The sequence below is a fragment of the Barbus barbus genome, assembly GCF_936440315.1.
Source record: "Barbus barbus genome assembly, chromosome: 32".
Lineage (NCBI taxonomy): Eukaryota > Metazoa > Chordata > Actinopteri > Cypriniformes > Cyprinidae > Barbus > Barbus barbus.
Genome location: NC_136760.1, coordinates 17600241 through 17616386, shown reverse-complemented (window position 1 = coordinate 17616386; position 16146 = coordinate 17600241). Strand labels below are relative to the sequence as shown.

Genomic DNA, 16146 nt, shown 5'->3' with positions numbered 1-16146 from the left:
TTAAATATTATATTATAACATCTGAATTACTATTATATATTAATAATCCATACACACACATATATACATATATATATATATATATATATAAAAATAATGTAATATTACAATTAGTATTATTATTATTAAAAAACAAATAAAACATTTTAATACTGATTTAGTTCTAAGTTAGAGCATCTGTAACAGATAACATTTTAACTGATAAACAACAAAAAACAGCATGTGCCCCTTTCATTATTCCCAAATAGTTCCACTGGATGGCAGCTATGAACAATGGAAAGAGTGAAACTTAGATTGAAACTTCAGATACGACTAAATGAGTTTGGAAACAGGTCAAACATTTTACTCTTGTAAAAACAGACATACATGTCAGCGCTTACAGTAACCAGAATAACAACACATTTTTGTTAAAAAATAATCTGTAATAATAGTCATTTCCACAGAGAGTGTGTTGCTCCACTCTGTTCTGAGTGAAGCTGGGTCAGCCGTCTGATGAAGCTTAAATATCTGAACAGCATTTTTCAAAGGCTTAAATATAGACTGAAGACCTACTTCAACTCTGGCTTTCACATGCACAAGCATGTGGGCACAGAGTCACACTCACATTAGCATTATTACATCAATGGAATGGTATGTTTACAGATGAAGTTAGATATTTTATTTACATAGCTGACCAACGTGGACTTTTCAATGTATACTATTCCAGTTGTTTGTTACCTCCATGTCTCCAGTGTTGGACGTGTCCCCACGAGTGACCCCGTTGTCTCGAGAGCGGGGCGGTTTCCAGGTCCTCTCCTGAGTCATGCGGTTGTAGTAGAAGTTTCTTCCACTCGTATCTTTGTGCGTTTCCCAGTCACCCAGGATATGCAGAGGGGACGAAGAGGGAACAGGTGGGAGAGACGACTGAGAGATCTTTAGCTCCTGGAGGTTGGTGTAAACGGGGGACTCAGGTCGACCCTGTCCAGTGGGAGATATGCCCTGTAGACAAAACAGAGGAAGAGAGGCAAGTCAGGAAAACTATGAAATTTTAAACAGCTAATAAAACTTTATTTATTTTGCCAAGCATTGGAAAAACTCTGACAAAGTGATCCAAGATTCACAGGGAGCCCAAGAAACATCTGTCAATGACTTTATTGAAGCATTCTCGGTCGACAATTCTAACACCGTTCCTTTAAAACACATTTTAAATGAGAAGAAAGCATGACCAGAATTCAATAAAGTTAAAAATTAAGCACAGAAATATTTGCATGTTTTTCCAAGAAAGAGACGCGCAGAACGACAAGACGAGCCAATTAGAAAGAAACTTGTACAGAATCCCAGAATGACTATCTGGACTTGATCTGAACGAGGCAATGCTGATATAAATTTATATATAAAACAAATCCATTAATACATATGTTTGGACAGATTACACCATTCCTGAAATTTCTGAAATGTCTTGATTTATAAAAAAAACCTTAACAAAATTAAACAAAAACTAGACTGGTAAAAATGATTTATAATGCAAGTCTACAGGAAAAGACAATAATTTAAAGAAATATTTTGATTTCATGAACAATGCTAGAAACCGCAAGGTTGTGTGTATAACATACTATTAAGGTTGCAAAAGTGTTTATTAAATTAATACATTGCAAATACCAGTAGAACGGTTCAGTAGTTCAGTAGAAATGTCTTGTTAGTACTAATGAAAGTAAAGAAGTCAGTCAATATTAAATATTATATTATAACATCCGTCCGTCCGTCCGTCCGTCCGTCCGTCCATCTATCTATCTATCTATCTATCTATCTATCTATCTATCTATCTATCTATCTATCTATCTATCTATCTATCTATCTATCTATCTATCTATCTATCTATCTATCTATCTGATCTATCTATCTATCTATCTATCTATCTATCTATCTATCATCTATCTATCTATCTATCTATCTATCAATAAAAAAAGTATTATTTTTTATTTGGTAATTAGTGGCAGTTTGGTTGTGAACATGGCCAACTACTGTACATCATACCTTGTTTTAAAAAAAAGAAAGAAAGAAAAGAAAAGAAAAGAAATATTGCTAAATTTTAAAGAGGTCAGCTGCAGCAGAATGCAGGATTACATTTGCAATGTTGTAATTAAAAAAAAAAAGTTTTATTTTTAAACAAACAAAATAATAAACGGAATCACAAAATTAAAATTAAAACCAAAAAATTATACTGTATATTAATATCATTTAAAGTAATATAATATAAAGCATTTGAAATCAAATCAATTAAAAATACAGTGGTAAATTTCACCTTCTGAGTCCTGCTTGTCTCTTGAGTTGTAGGTCTTGTTCTTTTCGGTCTAATGGAGATACTGAAACTCTCCAAATCAATATCTGCATACAAGCCACAACCCTTGTTTGCATATCTGTCTCTTGCTCTGTTTCAAACACATGCATACTGTATCTGCAATTGAACAGCACACAGAGAGAGACCAGCCTACACTGGATTATTTCGTAAGAAAGGTGACCCAAAAATATCTCAATGTCTCAATAATCGCTGTGATTATGAGTTCATTTCACTTAGTGTATGTAAAATATTCAATACACACAGAGAAGCACAGAGGAATGTATTCAAATCCATGCTCAGTCACATGCCTCCACATGGAAATGTGTAGAGCACACCCAGAAGGAAATGCACAGCACGCACATATATATATACAGGTCCTTTTCAAAAAATTAGCATATTGTGATAAAGTTCATTATTTTCTGTAATGTACTGATAAACATTAGACTTTCATATATTTTAGATTCATTACAACACATCTGAAGTAGTTCAAGCCTTTTATTGTTTTAATATTGATGATTTTGGCATACAGCTCATGAAAACCCAAAATTCCTATCTCAAAAAATTAGCATATCATGAAAAGGTTCTCTAAACAAGCTATTAACCTAATCATCTGAATCAACTAATTAACTCTAAACACCTGCAAAAGATTCCTGAGGCTTTTAAAAACTCCCAGCCTGGTTCATTACTCAAAACCGCAATCATGGGTAAGACTGCCGACCTGACTGCTGTCCAGAAGGCCATCATTGACACCCTCAAGCAAGAGGGTAAGACACAGAAAGAAATTTCTGAACGAATAGGCTGTTCCCAGAGTGCTGTATCAAGACACCTCAGTGGGAAGTCTGTGGGAAGGAAAAAGTGTGGCAGAAAACGCAGCACAACGAGAAGAGGTGACCGGACCCTGAGGAAGATTGTGGAGAAGGACCGATTCCAGACCTTGGGGGACCTGCGGAAGCAGTGGACTGAGTCTGGAGTAGAAACATCCAGAGCCACTGTGTACAGGCGTGTGCAGGAAATGGGCTACAGGTGCCGCATTCCCCAGGTCAAGCCACTTTTGAACCAGAAACAGCGGCAGAAGCGCCTGACCTGGGCTACAGAGAAGCAGCACTGGACTGTTGCTCAGTGGTCCAAAGTACTTTTTTCGGATGAAAGCAAATTTTGCATGTCATTCGGAAATCAAGGTGCCAGAGTCTGGAGGAAGACTGGGGAGAGGGAAATGCCAAAATGCCTGAAGTCCAGTGTCAAGTACCCACAGTCAGTGATGCTGGTGTTGGTCCACTGTGTTTTATCAAGGGCAGGGTCAATGCAGCTAGCTATCAGGAGATTTTGGAGCACTTCATGCTTCCATCTGCTGAAAAGCTTTATGGAGATGATTTCATTTTTCAGCACGACCTGGCACCTGCTCACAGTGCCAAAACCACTGGTAAATGGTTTACTGACCATGGTATTACTGTGCTCAATTGGCCTGCCAACTCTCCTGACCTGAACCCCATAGAGAATCTGTGTGAAGAGAAAGTTGAGAGACGCAAGACCCAACACTCTGGATGAGCTTAAGGCCGCTATCGAAGCATCCTGGGCCTCCATAACACCTCAGCAGTGCCACAGGCTGATTGCCTCCATGCCACGCCGCATTGAAGCAGTCATTTCTGCAAAAGGATTCCCGACCAATCTATTGAGTGCATAACTGAACATAATTATTTGAAGGCTGACTTTTTTTGTATTAAAAACACTTTTCTTTTATTGGTCGGATGAAATATGCTAATTTTTTGAGATAGGAATTTTGGGTTTTCATGAGCCGTATGCCAAAATCAATATTAAAACAATAAAAGGCTTGAACTACTTCAGTTGTGTTGTAATGAATCTAAAATATATGAAAGTCTAATGTTTATCAGTACATTACAGAAAATAATGAACTTTATCACAATATGCTAATTTTTTGAAAAGGACCTGTATATATATATATATATATATATATATATATATATATATATATATATATATATATATATATATATATATATTAATCTAAATTCTGCAAGCTTTCATTGTTCTATGAATCATCCTTCATTTATTCATCTGTCCATCATTCTTTATACAGCCACATATATTAGGGCTGCAAAAAGATTAATCACAATTAATCACATTCAAAATAAAAGTTTCTATCTATCTATCTATCTATCTATCTATCTATCTATCTGTCTGTCTGTCTGTCTGTCTGTCTGTCTGTCTGTCTGTCTGTCTGTCTGTCTGTCTGTCTGTCTGTCTGTCTGTCTGTCTGTCTGTCTGTCTGTGTGTGTGTGTGCACACATGTATAAAAATATATAAAGTGTGTGTGTGCGCGCGCACATGTATAAAAATATATAAAAGAAGAGAGTACAAACATTTAAAAAAAAAATCTAGACCATGGTATCCTATTCTCTGCTATTCTCTTCTTGTAATGGCCAGTAGAGGTCTACATTAGACCAATAAACCCTCCCCCAGAGAAGGCTTATGTGCAAACATGGTAACCAGCATTCTTTTCCCTCCTAAGCACCTCATTACTTATGACCAGTGTGTGTGTGTGTGTGTGTGTGTGTGTGTGTGTGTCTAGTGTGTTTGAATCAAACAGGACAAAAGCGAGGTCCTCCATAAGCATTTCTAGATGGTCTTGGTCTTGTAAAGTACTTTGATTAATGCTGACTGTACATTGCCATTCTAATTACAAAATGAATAATTTAAATAGGCATTAAATATTGATTTGATTTGAAATAACTGTATTAGATTACATGCAGATTAAAGCTCAACAAGGGTCAGAAACCAACACAGCTACAGTATGTAGGCACTTGGCTCTCTGAGACAATGTCCATTTCTAAAGTTCAGCGATCATTATAGAACAAAATTCAACTGCTAAGTGTCATTACTGACCAATCAGAAATTAGTATTTCAGAGCGGTTATGCATGCCACACACATTCACTTAAATACCTTTGTGTGCTAAGCTGTGACATACTCTTAAGACGGTTACCGAATGAATCTAAGGTACAGTGCAGAGAGCGAGAGAGAGAGAGAGAGGAGTGAGAAGACAATATGAAAACTTGGACAAGGTCACAATATTGTGATGTTTCTTTATGGATGTGCTTGACTGTTTCTACACAAAAAACAGAGTAGAATCCACATGACAGGAGGCAGTGCCTGTGATTGGCTGATTACTGTCAGTGGACTAATGCCCACCTATCATGTTCACAGCAATTATTAATTACAAAAATTGAACTCACTCACACAGATTTCACCAGGCTTGATAACAAAAATTACATTCAATTTTAGCAAACTGCATTTGTACAATCTTATTCATACGATTTCGTGAGATCGGCCTATAGTTAAGTTTAGTGTTGGGGTTAAGGGCTGATCTTCATACATTTTCCAAAAAATCAGGATTATATATACAGTATATACAGTATATATATATATACAGTAAATATATATATATATATCTTTACTTGACCCTCTAACTCTAGCACTATCTATTCTAATTGTATTTTATCTATGTCTTTTTATTAAAAAATAACAATAATAATAATAATTATCTGTACTGCGTTAGGCTAACCAAGACTTGTAATAGCACTTGCACGTTGTTGCTCTTTTGTTGGTTTTGATTGCTTCTTATGTCCTCATTTGTAAGTCGCTTTGGATAAAAGCGTCTGCTAAATGACTAAATAAATAAATAAATAAATAAATAAATATATATATATATATATATATATATATATATATATATATATATATATATATATATATATATATATCATACAAATTCACTACCAATTTGACAAACTGTAAATTAGTTACAGATTGCCATAATATTCAAAATCGCCAATGTTACATTTTCTCATGAGATCAGGTTAGTTCAGTTCAGTTAAATTAAAGTTTCATCTTCTTCACATCACAAAGAATGTAGGCTTAACTAATAGCAATAATAATAACCTTCAATCTATCGTATCGCTCCCTTTGTTTTTAGAGAGCAGACTCTTTTCCTCCTCTTCAGTCCATCACAAACTACCCCTTTCATAAAGAAAGGCCTATCTCACTCTCTTCCTCCTGGACTAAGTATGGATGACCAGTGTAACCTACATTTCCATCTGATTGCCTTCAGTCAGGATGCATCTGTTCAGCCACACATTAGCACATCTGTGACATATGCAGAGCCACACGGGCACAGCCACACAGTCACCTCCCCCAGAGCCCCTGGAGCCACTCAACCGAACATGAGGTCTATATCTACAGTATGAGGCCACAGTATCTACTGCAAGTGTGTCACGAAGGACACAAACATACACACTCAAATCAATAAGTGTGGCTCCAGGAAGGCTGATTTAGTAGGCAACAAACTTTATGGGGAATTTTAGCTCTATTTCACAACTCAGCGAGTTCAGCAACACTCAAACTCTGACAGAGAGACAACCAATTAACCTTTAGGTCCTCGGCAAACAGCATAATGCTGCGTGATACCACACACCCAGATCTCTCTGCGCTCAGCGCTAATGCTGACGGTTTCTATAGGACTCAACGAGAATATGAAATCTCAGTCAGAGCAGCAAGAAGAACAGCTGCACACGGAACGGATGCTGAATGGGTTAAAAATGTCTGAAATTCAAAAGGAAAATTTGTGGGGAAAGAATAATGATTAGTGATAGGCCTGGATGGTCATTTAGGGAAGCGCATTATATTTTTTATTACTTGTTGAACTGTAATGGATAAGAAACATATACATTCATCCATCTCATAAGTAGTTCATTTGAAGAATGTTTTTGTTTGAATTTCCTGTCCATAAAATAAAAATTTGCAGGGTACAATGTTACTTTGGACTCCGCTGACTTTCAATGTATGGACAAATACATTTGAAACATTCTTTAAAAACTCAGTCATACAGAAGTCAGTCATACACAACAGTAGGGTGCGTAATAATGACAGAAGTTAAATTTTTTGGTGAACTATCTCTTTAAAGGGGTCATCAGATGCTAAATTCACTTTACAAGTTGTTTTGAACATAAATGTGCATTGGAAGTGTGTGTACACATCCATCCTCTAATGATAAAAATCCACCCATTGTTTTTTTTTTATATCCATATTTTAAAATCCCCTTTCTGAAATCAGGCTGTTCTGAGGTTCCTGTCAGAATGATGTAGTTCTGTACAGGCCCCTCCCAAGATAGTTGATTGACAAGACCGTCTTACCTTAGACCCGCCCTGAGTGAGCTGTAAACAGTCCGACCGACTCCAGTGATGTCTCAGATTAAGTAATTGAGGTGTTTTGTTGTTGGATGTAATAAATGAATATAGCAGTCGTTATTTACTCCTGACATCTGAGCCTCTGAAGACGCAGCGGATTAGAGTTACTTTCACTTTGAAGTGAATGCGCCGATCCCCGATCTACATAAATGCATCTATGTTTGCCCGAATCATTCGTGGTCCAGCTTTATCTACAGAAGAAGTGAGTATAAGGGTTTTTATGAATCTTTGCAAATCGCCTTTCCTAATAATTTGCTAGGTTAGCCAGTTTCGCGGCTGAAGTTTAGTATGCTCCATAGATATATATGCCTAGATGCCTCATTATCGACTGTTTCTATGGGCCGCGATACGTAAGCCATCTGCCATTTTTGGAATGGTCTGCGAAACTTTGAGCGCATTGATTGTGAGTCTACAACAGCAAGTTAAACGCTTGTATATCTTTGAATATTCATTGATTATTATAGTGAATGCGAGATGGCTGACGCATCAACGTATCTTGAGCAGTCGAATAGGGTATCTACACATATCTATGGTCTGCTCGTCACTCCACGGAAGAGAGGGGCGGAGTCAGTGTGCTGAAAACAGAGCTGATTTGACAGTGTAAAGAAGGTGTTTTTTACACTACCATTGAGAAATTTTAACCAAAGTATGTAATAGACTTTTCATTAAGACCCAAAAGAATCATATCAACTTGTGTAAAATGGGCATGCGATGAGCCCTTTAAGACTAACTAGTTGTTCAGACAGCCCACCAACTAGCTAATTATTAAAATATGTGTAGATTTGCATCTGTTATAATCAGTGAATTTGGCAGTGGATATATGAGCATTTCTGTGAGTGTGTAGAAGTGCAGAAACCTGGGGGCGATGTGCTTTGATGGTAGTCCCAAATCCACTACGGCAGACGGTGCGTCCCGCAACCGTGCAAATTCCTGTGTTCTCATCGGTTCCCCTCATCTCCCCAAAAAACCCCATTAATTATTCAAAAATGTTAGAGAGGACTCCTAGTGAGCAACACTCTGTTCTCTGAGCTCAAACGACTTCTTGTGAATGAGCTCATGTCCCATATCTTCAACCTACAGTGTTTCCAGTCAACTTGCACTGCAAATCTAAAGCTTGTCTATCTAAGAACTTTCTATCTTCATTGTTAGCAGTCCATGTTATCCAGACTTTAAAGTTTCTGGGAAACACATTGCACATTATTGTCACATATGCATTTTTTATACGCACATTTGGCAGACACTTTATCCAAAGCATTCAAGGTATACATTTTTTCAGTTCATGGAATCGAACCCAAGACACTGGCATTGTTAGCACCATGCTCTACTATTTAACCATGCATACTTTCTAATGTCAAACCCCATATGTATTAAACCATATAGCATTACAAATCATTATTATAGTTATAAGATTACTCCATAGACAAACACCGGCTACATATTTTTCCTATAAAATAAAAAATAGACTAGGGGAGTTAAAAATATGGAGACATTGTCACCTAAATTAGCTTAAACTATGAAGTGAGTTGTGGCGAGGATGCTTCTAGACAGAAGGACTGGATGGATGACTCTTCTTCTCTCTTTCCCACCCCTTTATCCCTCTCTCTCTGTCTTTCTCTCTTTGAGTTCCCTCAATGTGCTGACCGATGCAAAGGCTTAAAAAAACTGCACTACTGAAAAGCTTAATTGAACTGACACGCTCTGCAAGACAAGTATAATTTTTCCACTGTTTGTATTTTTGTTGACAACTTTTTCCTAAGAGTTACAATACCTACAGAAAAGCAGACTGTAGCAAAGGCAGCTTAGGGGAAACTACAAATCCTGAACTGTAAAACCTTTGGGCTGACCTTCAGGGATAAATTCTTCCCTCTCTTGATTCAAGTATTGGGGTTTACATTAACCTCTAGTGCTGGGAAGTAACTAAAATGGCTAACTGATACAAACATTTGTTTTTAAATAGCATATATTTTGCATTAACATGCTATTTGTTCCAATAAGAAGCAAAGAATTGTGACTTTGTCAAATTATATGGTACATGGAGCATAACAATCAAGCAAACCAAAAATATCAGCCACTTTAAGTATCTTCAAAGTAGTTTTGTAAGCAAATTATAGTAATCTTTTCAAAAAGATTGGATTATTTTATGTTTACTTAATTTCTATAGAGAGACTATATTTACCCCCAAAAAAGAGTTGTGCGCACAGTATGGAGTGCTACAGTATAAATACATATAATGTATGTTTGATTCCTACTCGTAGCCAGAGGGCACTCTTGCGCACAAACTCTAAATATGCCTCACAGATGTAATATAACTTAAACGCTCCAGGAACTCCCTAATACAAAATTCGCTAATATGGATCGCTGAGCTGAATTAAAGAAGATATAAATGCTTTGACTAAACATGAAGACAATTAAACACATGGCTGACAATATATTGTTTATCGGTGTTGTTCAAGCCAACGCTAGTGTTTTCAAAAGAAAGTGGTATATTTCTAATGCAATGCTAATTGACATAGCATTTATTACAATTTCAACTGACGTTAAAGTGAGTTTGGAGTAAAAACATGTTATTAAATGTTCTCTTTGTTGGACAACAGGTTTATAAATGCTTCGTTACCTGCAGTGCGAACACGCCAGAGACTAGGAACTTCTGCCATTAGCTCTAGGAACTATGAAAAGGTTTCTCTGGTGTGAAAGCCCCTATTGTGGTTTGGAAGCACACTGGTCAATGCAGTCAGACAACAATATAATTTTCATTTAACAGTACTTGCTAATCAATAACTAAGGCTAAGCTGTATTAGCACCACACAGCACAATATACCATTCATGCAATACTTGAACACACTCCTGCCCCTCCAGACACCCCTTGGGAAGTTAAGCCTCCTGACTAATGAGAAAATCCCTCGTTAATTCCTGTCGTGGTATTGCCTCTTGCTAATTACATGGACTGTAGGTTACGAGGCTGAACTGTGAACGTATGGCAATAAGTATAAGCAGCAACAGAGTCATGCCAGTTAGGATGGTGTCATGCCACACATTTGTAATGATTTATTATTTCCCTTAAGCCAATAAATATTTAGATATCATGATCTTCAAGACAGATTATAGTGATCTTAATACCAAAGCTTATGGACAGATGATGCCCTGACACAACCTATGGGACTTACTATGATCTCTATAAATGAAAATAACAGATTTGCCTCACACACACACACACACACACACACACACACAGAGAGAGAGAGACTTTGAGACAGATAGATTCATAAGAGCAAGATTTTATTCTACTCTAACATACAGTAGCAATTAACTTGCTATTATGCTAACAGTATGATTTTAATTACGAAAACTAAGAGAATTTGAATAATTTTCTCTCTACAACAACTAATTATGAATGAAAATCTGGACAAACACATTTATAACATCCCTCCACATACAACAACTAGAACACTGTATCTCTGACACACCAAATCACTAATGGACTTGATTTGAGGTCAGTGTTTATTTTACCAAATAATATCTCTAGATCACAACACAACATCCAATCTAATTTATCTAAAACATATTTTAAAAGGTACTAAAGTAACTAAAGCAATAGTCATATAGTTTTTTTAATCAGACTTGCTGATAATCTGAGATTCTCTGCTGTGTTTTTTTTTCCCTCTCCCTTCTCCACTGACAGTGAAAAACTCACTGAAACCCATTTATTTGTAACACCTAGACTGGAAGACTTACCAAAGAGCTTTATCTAAAAAGTTCAGAATGCAGCTTCATGAGTGCTGAGTCTGACTGAAGAATCACTTAAAACCTTCAGTTTACTGGCTGCCAGAACTGATAGCAAGAGCCCCCATTTTTACATGTATTCACATTTGCATATATATATATATATATATATATATATATATATATATATATGACAAAATGTGTACAAAATTGCAGAATGGACTAAATGAACACGCAAATTCACTCTCTAACAGTAGGTGGTGCTTGTAGAAAAGCAGAAATAAAGTGGTTAATACAGTACACAAAACAGTGCTGCACAATGTTCTATTTCTAACACCACTTGTCATGAAGAAGAAATTAACTCAAACATGTTTTAAACAGCCATTCAAATTTTTGTTCTCACTATGATGTTCATCAAACAACGTCAAATACAAGTGTACACAACTGTTCTTGGTTTATCCTCTGTTATTTACTGTTGTGTATAAACATATAGTCTGTCTGTGAGCAAGTCTTATGTAACATCAGCGGTTCTGGGAATGTGACGAAAAAAGCATGAATCTTGTCGGCTGGTCTGTTTTCTTTGCAGTGCGATGGAAAAGAGATTAGAACACCTCTATATAAAAAGTTCTGTCACATTAACAGCATACCAGCATAGATATGTTCATAACCTAAAAAGAAGCATTAACAGATCCTCATTCAAAATATAATGTTTAAATTGCACCACAATTTTGTACCGAATATTTGTCTGGCTGTAAAGTCACGTCAATTCACCTTTATTTATATAGCGCTTTTAACAATACAGATTGTCTCAAAGCACTTAACAGTATCAAATTGGAGGATAGAGTGTCAGTAATGTATAATGATAAGATTAAACACTCAATTTTCAGTTAAAGGCATTTTATTATTGAATTCAGAGATTCAGTCATTGTCTAGCTCAGTTTAGTTTAAATAGTATCTATGAAATCAAATTGATGATAATCGCTAGAAATTAAGTGTCCCCAACGGAGCAAGCCAGAGGTGACAGCGGCAAGGAACCAAAACTCCCTCTGTGACAGAATGGAGAAAAAACCTAGGGAGAAACCAGGCTCAGTTGGGGGGCCAGTTCTCCTCTGGCCAGTCAAAACCCGCAGTTCAATTCCAACCCCAGCCATGTCAGATTGTGCAAACGGCTTATCAATAGGACATGGCAGAAAAATGGCATATAAATAGGGCCTAACTCTTGACTGTGTAAAAACAAGCCTATGTACATTTAAATACTGTTCTACAAATTGCATAGTTAGAAATATTATACAAAGGTCAATATAGCAGCTCATCATGCATAACAGGACGTTTCAAGCAATACTGTCTTTTGATCTTATCTGTCTGCATAAAGGAAATGCCTTCTAGAAAGATATTTTCCTTTTCCTCTTTCTGTCTTACATTTAATCACAGACAGGTAATATAGAGTAGATTTATCTGAAACAGATAATCTTGTAAAGGTGAATCAAATTAGTGGCAGGTTAAACATCAACGTCGGCCAAACGGCCTGACAACACACACATTAAATGCAATGATGCAATCACTTGTTGTTAGTCTTAGCAAAATCCAATAAAATAAATCCCAGCTGAGTGTCCTAGACTCACATTTAGCACACGGCTTGTTAACAAAGGTGCCAAGGCATTGTGGTGCAGCGCTTGCTGGGCTAGATCACTGTGGCTGATTTACTCAAGTGTTTTTCTCCATGTTGGTTCGTCACCCCTGTACACACAAGAACAGCAGGGTTAACGAAACGTCTTATAGAGGCTCATCGAACGTCTGCCATACAGACTAAAGGAGATGACGGCTCTTGGTACAGAGAGCACAATAGCTATTCAGGGAGGACTGCCCTCAGAACAACTCACAATGACTCAACAAAGAGGAACAGAAAGATGAATAGACACACAGACAGCCAGAAAGGATTTTCAAAAGTGTCACAGAGGCATGGATGAGCAAAGACCTACGATTTCAGAAAGTCTTCTGAAATGGTTTGAAAACATTAGGATCTGCATTGGAAATAACCAAAAACTTTTCTTTATGGCAGAACTGAGGGATTGTGGGAAGGGAATTCCAATTATGCAACATTATAAGAGAAAGACATTCCCAACACTCAACAGAGCAATCTAAGGCCATATGTTAGTGACAGTGAACACCCATGCCTGCCCTCGACAAGACCTTTCGCTGCAGAAATAGACGCAGAACAATGCGTCTTTCTCACGATGACCACAAAGCCACCGTACTGATGGAACAAAGCTTGAGTGTGAGGACACTTGTGCGAATGACATGGGTTAATCAGCAAAATGACATCAATGGCCACAATGTACTTGTGGCAACCTGTACTTGCCTTGTGCTGCTCTCCGTTCAAAAAAACAACTGACATCATCCTTCTCTCCTACACCCTGTTCATTTCTTGTAGGTCAAGTTATGAGTGGCATTTCGCCACAAAAGTACAGGGTCTTCCAGTTGTGAAAGAGACAGACAGCATGACAGCTATTTTCTTGTTTACTACAGAACACTTCAGCAAAATTAAAAATTAACCTTAATAATCATACCATATATATAATTGATAATTGATAATTTATCATTTCACATAATCATTTATTTGATCAAAAATACACAAAAACAGTAATATTGTGAAATATAAAAATTATTTAAAATAAATGTTTTATGTTTTAATATATTTTACAATTTAGTTTTGTTGTGATGGCAAAATGAATTTGTAAAAACAATTACTCCAGTCTATCACATCAGTGCTCTATTATGCTGATTGGGTGCTCAAGAATTTATTATTATTAATTTTGAAAACAGCTGTGCTGCTTTGTATTTTTGTGGAAACTGCGATAAGCGAGAACCCCGCCTACGTTAAACGTCTTCCTGTATATCTCAGTGTTCTCATTTTCTGCATTTGGTGCTCAGGCACTCACCAGGTAGTGTGGAGATCGAAGGTAAGAGAACATGTCTTCTGTGAGTCTGGGGCCAAAACAGGCCCCTGCTGCAACAAGAGGAAAATGGAGCGATACGGAGAGGGCAGAAGAGAGAAATAAGGAATCAAAGACAAGACAATCACGGCTTTCCATCCCAAAGCCACAAAGAGGCAGGGACAAAGTGCTTAAAGAGAGCATCTTAGTGAGTTAAATATAGAAGCAGTGGAGTTCTCTTTAAATAGGCTCACTCATTAGGACACTGGCCTTAACCATCGTGGAGTGGAAAGAGAGAGGGAGAGAGTAAAGCAACCGCTAAGAGAAAGCAGGACATGGTGGCCCTGTACGCTGAAGGTCTGCCAGCAGAGGTCAGAGGTCATGGCACTAGAGATCAATGGAGATGGAGTTCACACGCTCCACAGAAGAACAGTGGGATTTCAATTACCATGGTTCCTGTTCATGAGTCTGTCAGGGTCTAAATTTGAATCTCTTTTCACACTGACAGTGATTAAATTGCTGGAGTTGACCAAGTTACTGAGCTATTGGATGGATTCTATTGGACATTTCAACTTGACTGCTGCAACCAACTGTATCAGGTGGCATATCACATGAACTTCACTGACTAAACTCCCATTGGTTGTCCCCAATATTGGTCAGATGACAATTAATGGCTTCGCTGTCTAAGGCCCTGTAATTAAAGCTAAAATACATAATTATTTATGATTAAATACTTCCTTTGTTCTATTTTGCATCCTCTACAAGTACACCATTTGTAGGTTGATTTCTTTTGAAAAGTAAAAACTGCTTTCAAAGCATTGCTTTAAGCATCTCAACAAATCTGACATAGCAACAGTGGCTCAACCAATAGCGTGAGTTTGAGGCAGATCTATTGGTTTCTTTAACCAATGGCAGATGAGGGAAATGTTTGGAAAACATGTTTAAAAAGAGTCAAAGCTTGAGGTATAGTGTGTGCAGGATGTACCAGTTTTGAGTCAGCATTTCATTGGCCCGGCAGTTGCACAATGCAGGGCTTTGAACAAAGGAGCAATGTTGCGAGCCCCCCGTGTGCTTATTCAAGCTCTGTGCTGTAAGTTTTCTGCTGATAATTTGCACACGGTCACGTCTCGCCTCGTGCCCAATACATCACACCCACTCACAACCCCACACACTGAATAATGCATACAGCAGTGTGGCTGAGAGAGACCGTGGTTTACAACTGTCTGAAGTACAACCAAAGACCCCTTAAGGGAATTCTGTTGAATCAATGTTCATCTTTGTAACTTCAATAACATATCTCAAATTATTACTCCTATCAAAAAGATATTGCCTCGGTTCACAGCGAATGCTGCTCCACATGAACTCATCTGCATATTTTCTGAACTAGGGTCGCTTATGTGCATCTGAAAACGCAACATATGCCAACCATCTTAAAAAATTTGTAATGAAAAGTGCTTATAAACCGGTTGTCAACTAATAAGAAACTCTAAGGTCTCTCAAAATATAAACTTGATAGTTTAAAAATAGGACAGCCATAAATATTAATATTGTAATTTTCTATTATTATTTTTCTTCTTAAATTTTTTTTTATTTTTTATAGGGAAACATTACAATAGTAATATTTATCTTTTTGTTTAATACATTAATTATTATTATTATTAGTCACATTTACAATTTTTTTAACATAAAAAAAAAAATAAAAAAAATAATCACAATCTTATTTCATTTTATGGACAAATAAAGTGAAACAGTTGGATCATTTTTCAAAATATCACCTGATTTCCACAAAAGAAAAAGTCCAACAGGTTTTGAATGACATGAGGGTGAGTAAATGACTACAGGATTTTTTATTTTTTTTATCTTTTATTCAGTGGCGGAAACAGGCTTCCATAATAATATCCCTTTTACAAGTACTTC

The 16146-nt window shown here is 36.9% G+C and overlaps 1 protein-coding gene across 5 annotated transcripts in view; it reads right to left on the bottom strand.

Annotated features, from left to right (window-relative positions):
* The window catches only part of LOC306852690 (rho GTPase-activating protein 12-like), a 61787-nt gene that overhangs the window by 18102 nt on the left and 27539 nt on the right, over nucleotides 1-16146 (bottom strand). For all 5 annotated transcript variants that reach the window (XM_079389729.1, XM_079389726.1, XM_079389728.1 and 2 more), the window contains exon 3: nucleotides 718-978. In XM_079389729.1, coding sequence (XP_079245855.1) covers nucleotides 718-978 — 261 coding nt within the window. The remainder of the gene's footprint in view (nucleotides 1-717; nucleotides 979-16146) is intronic.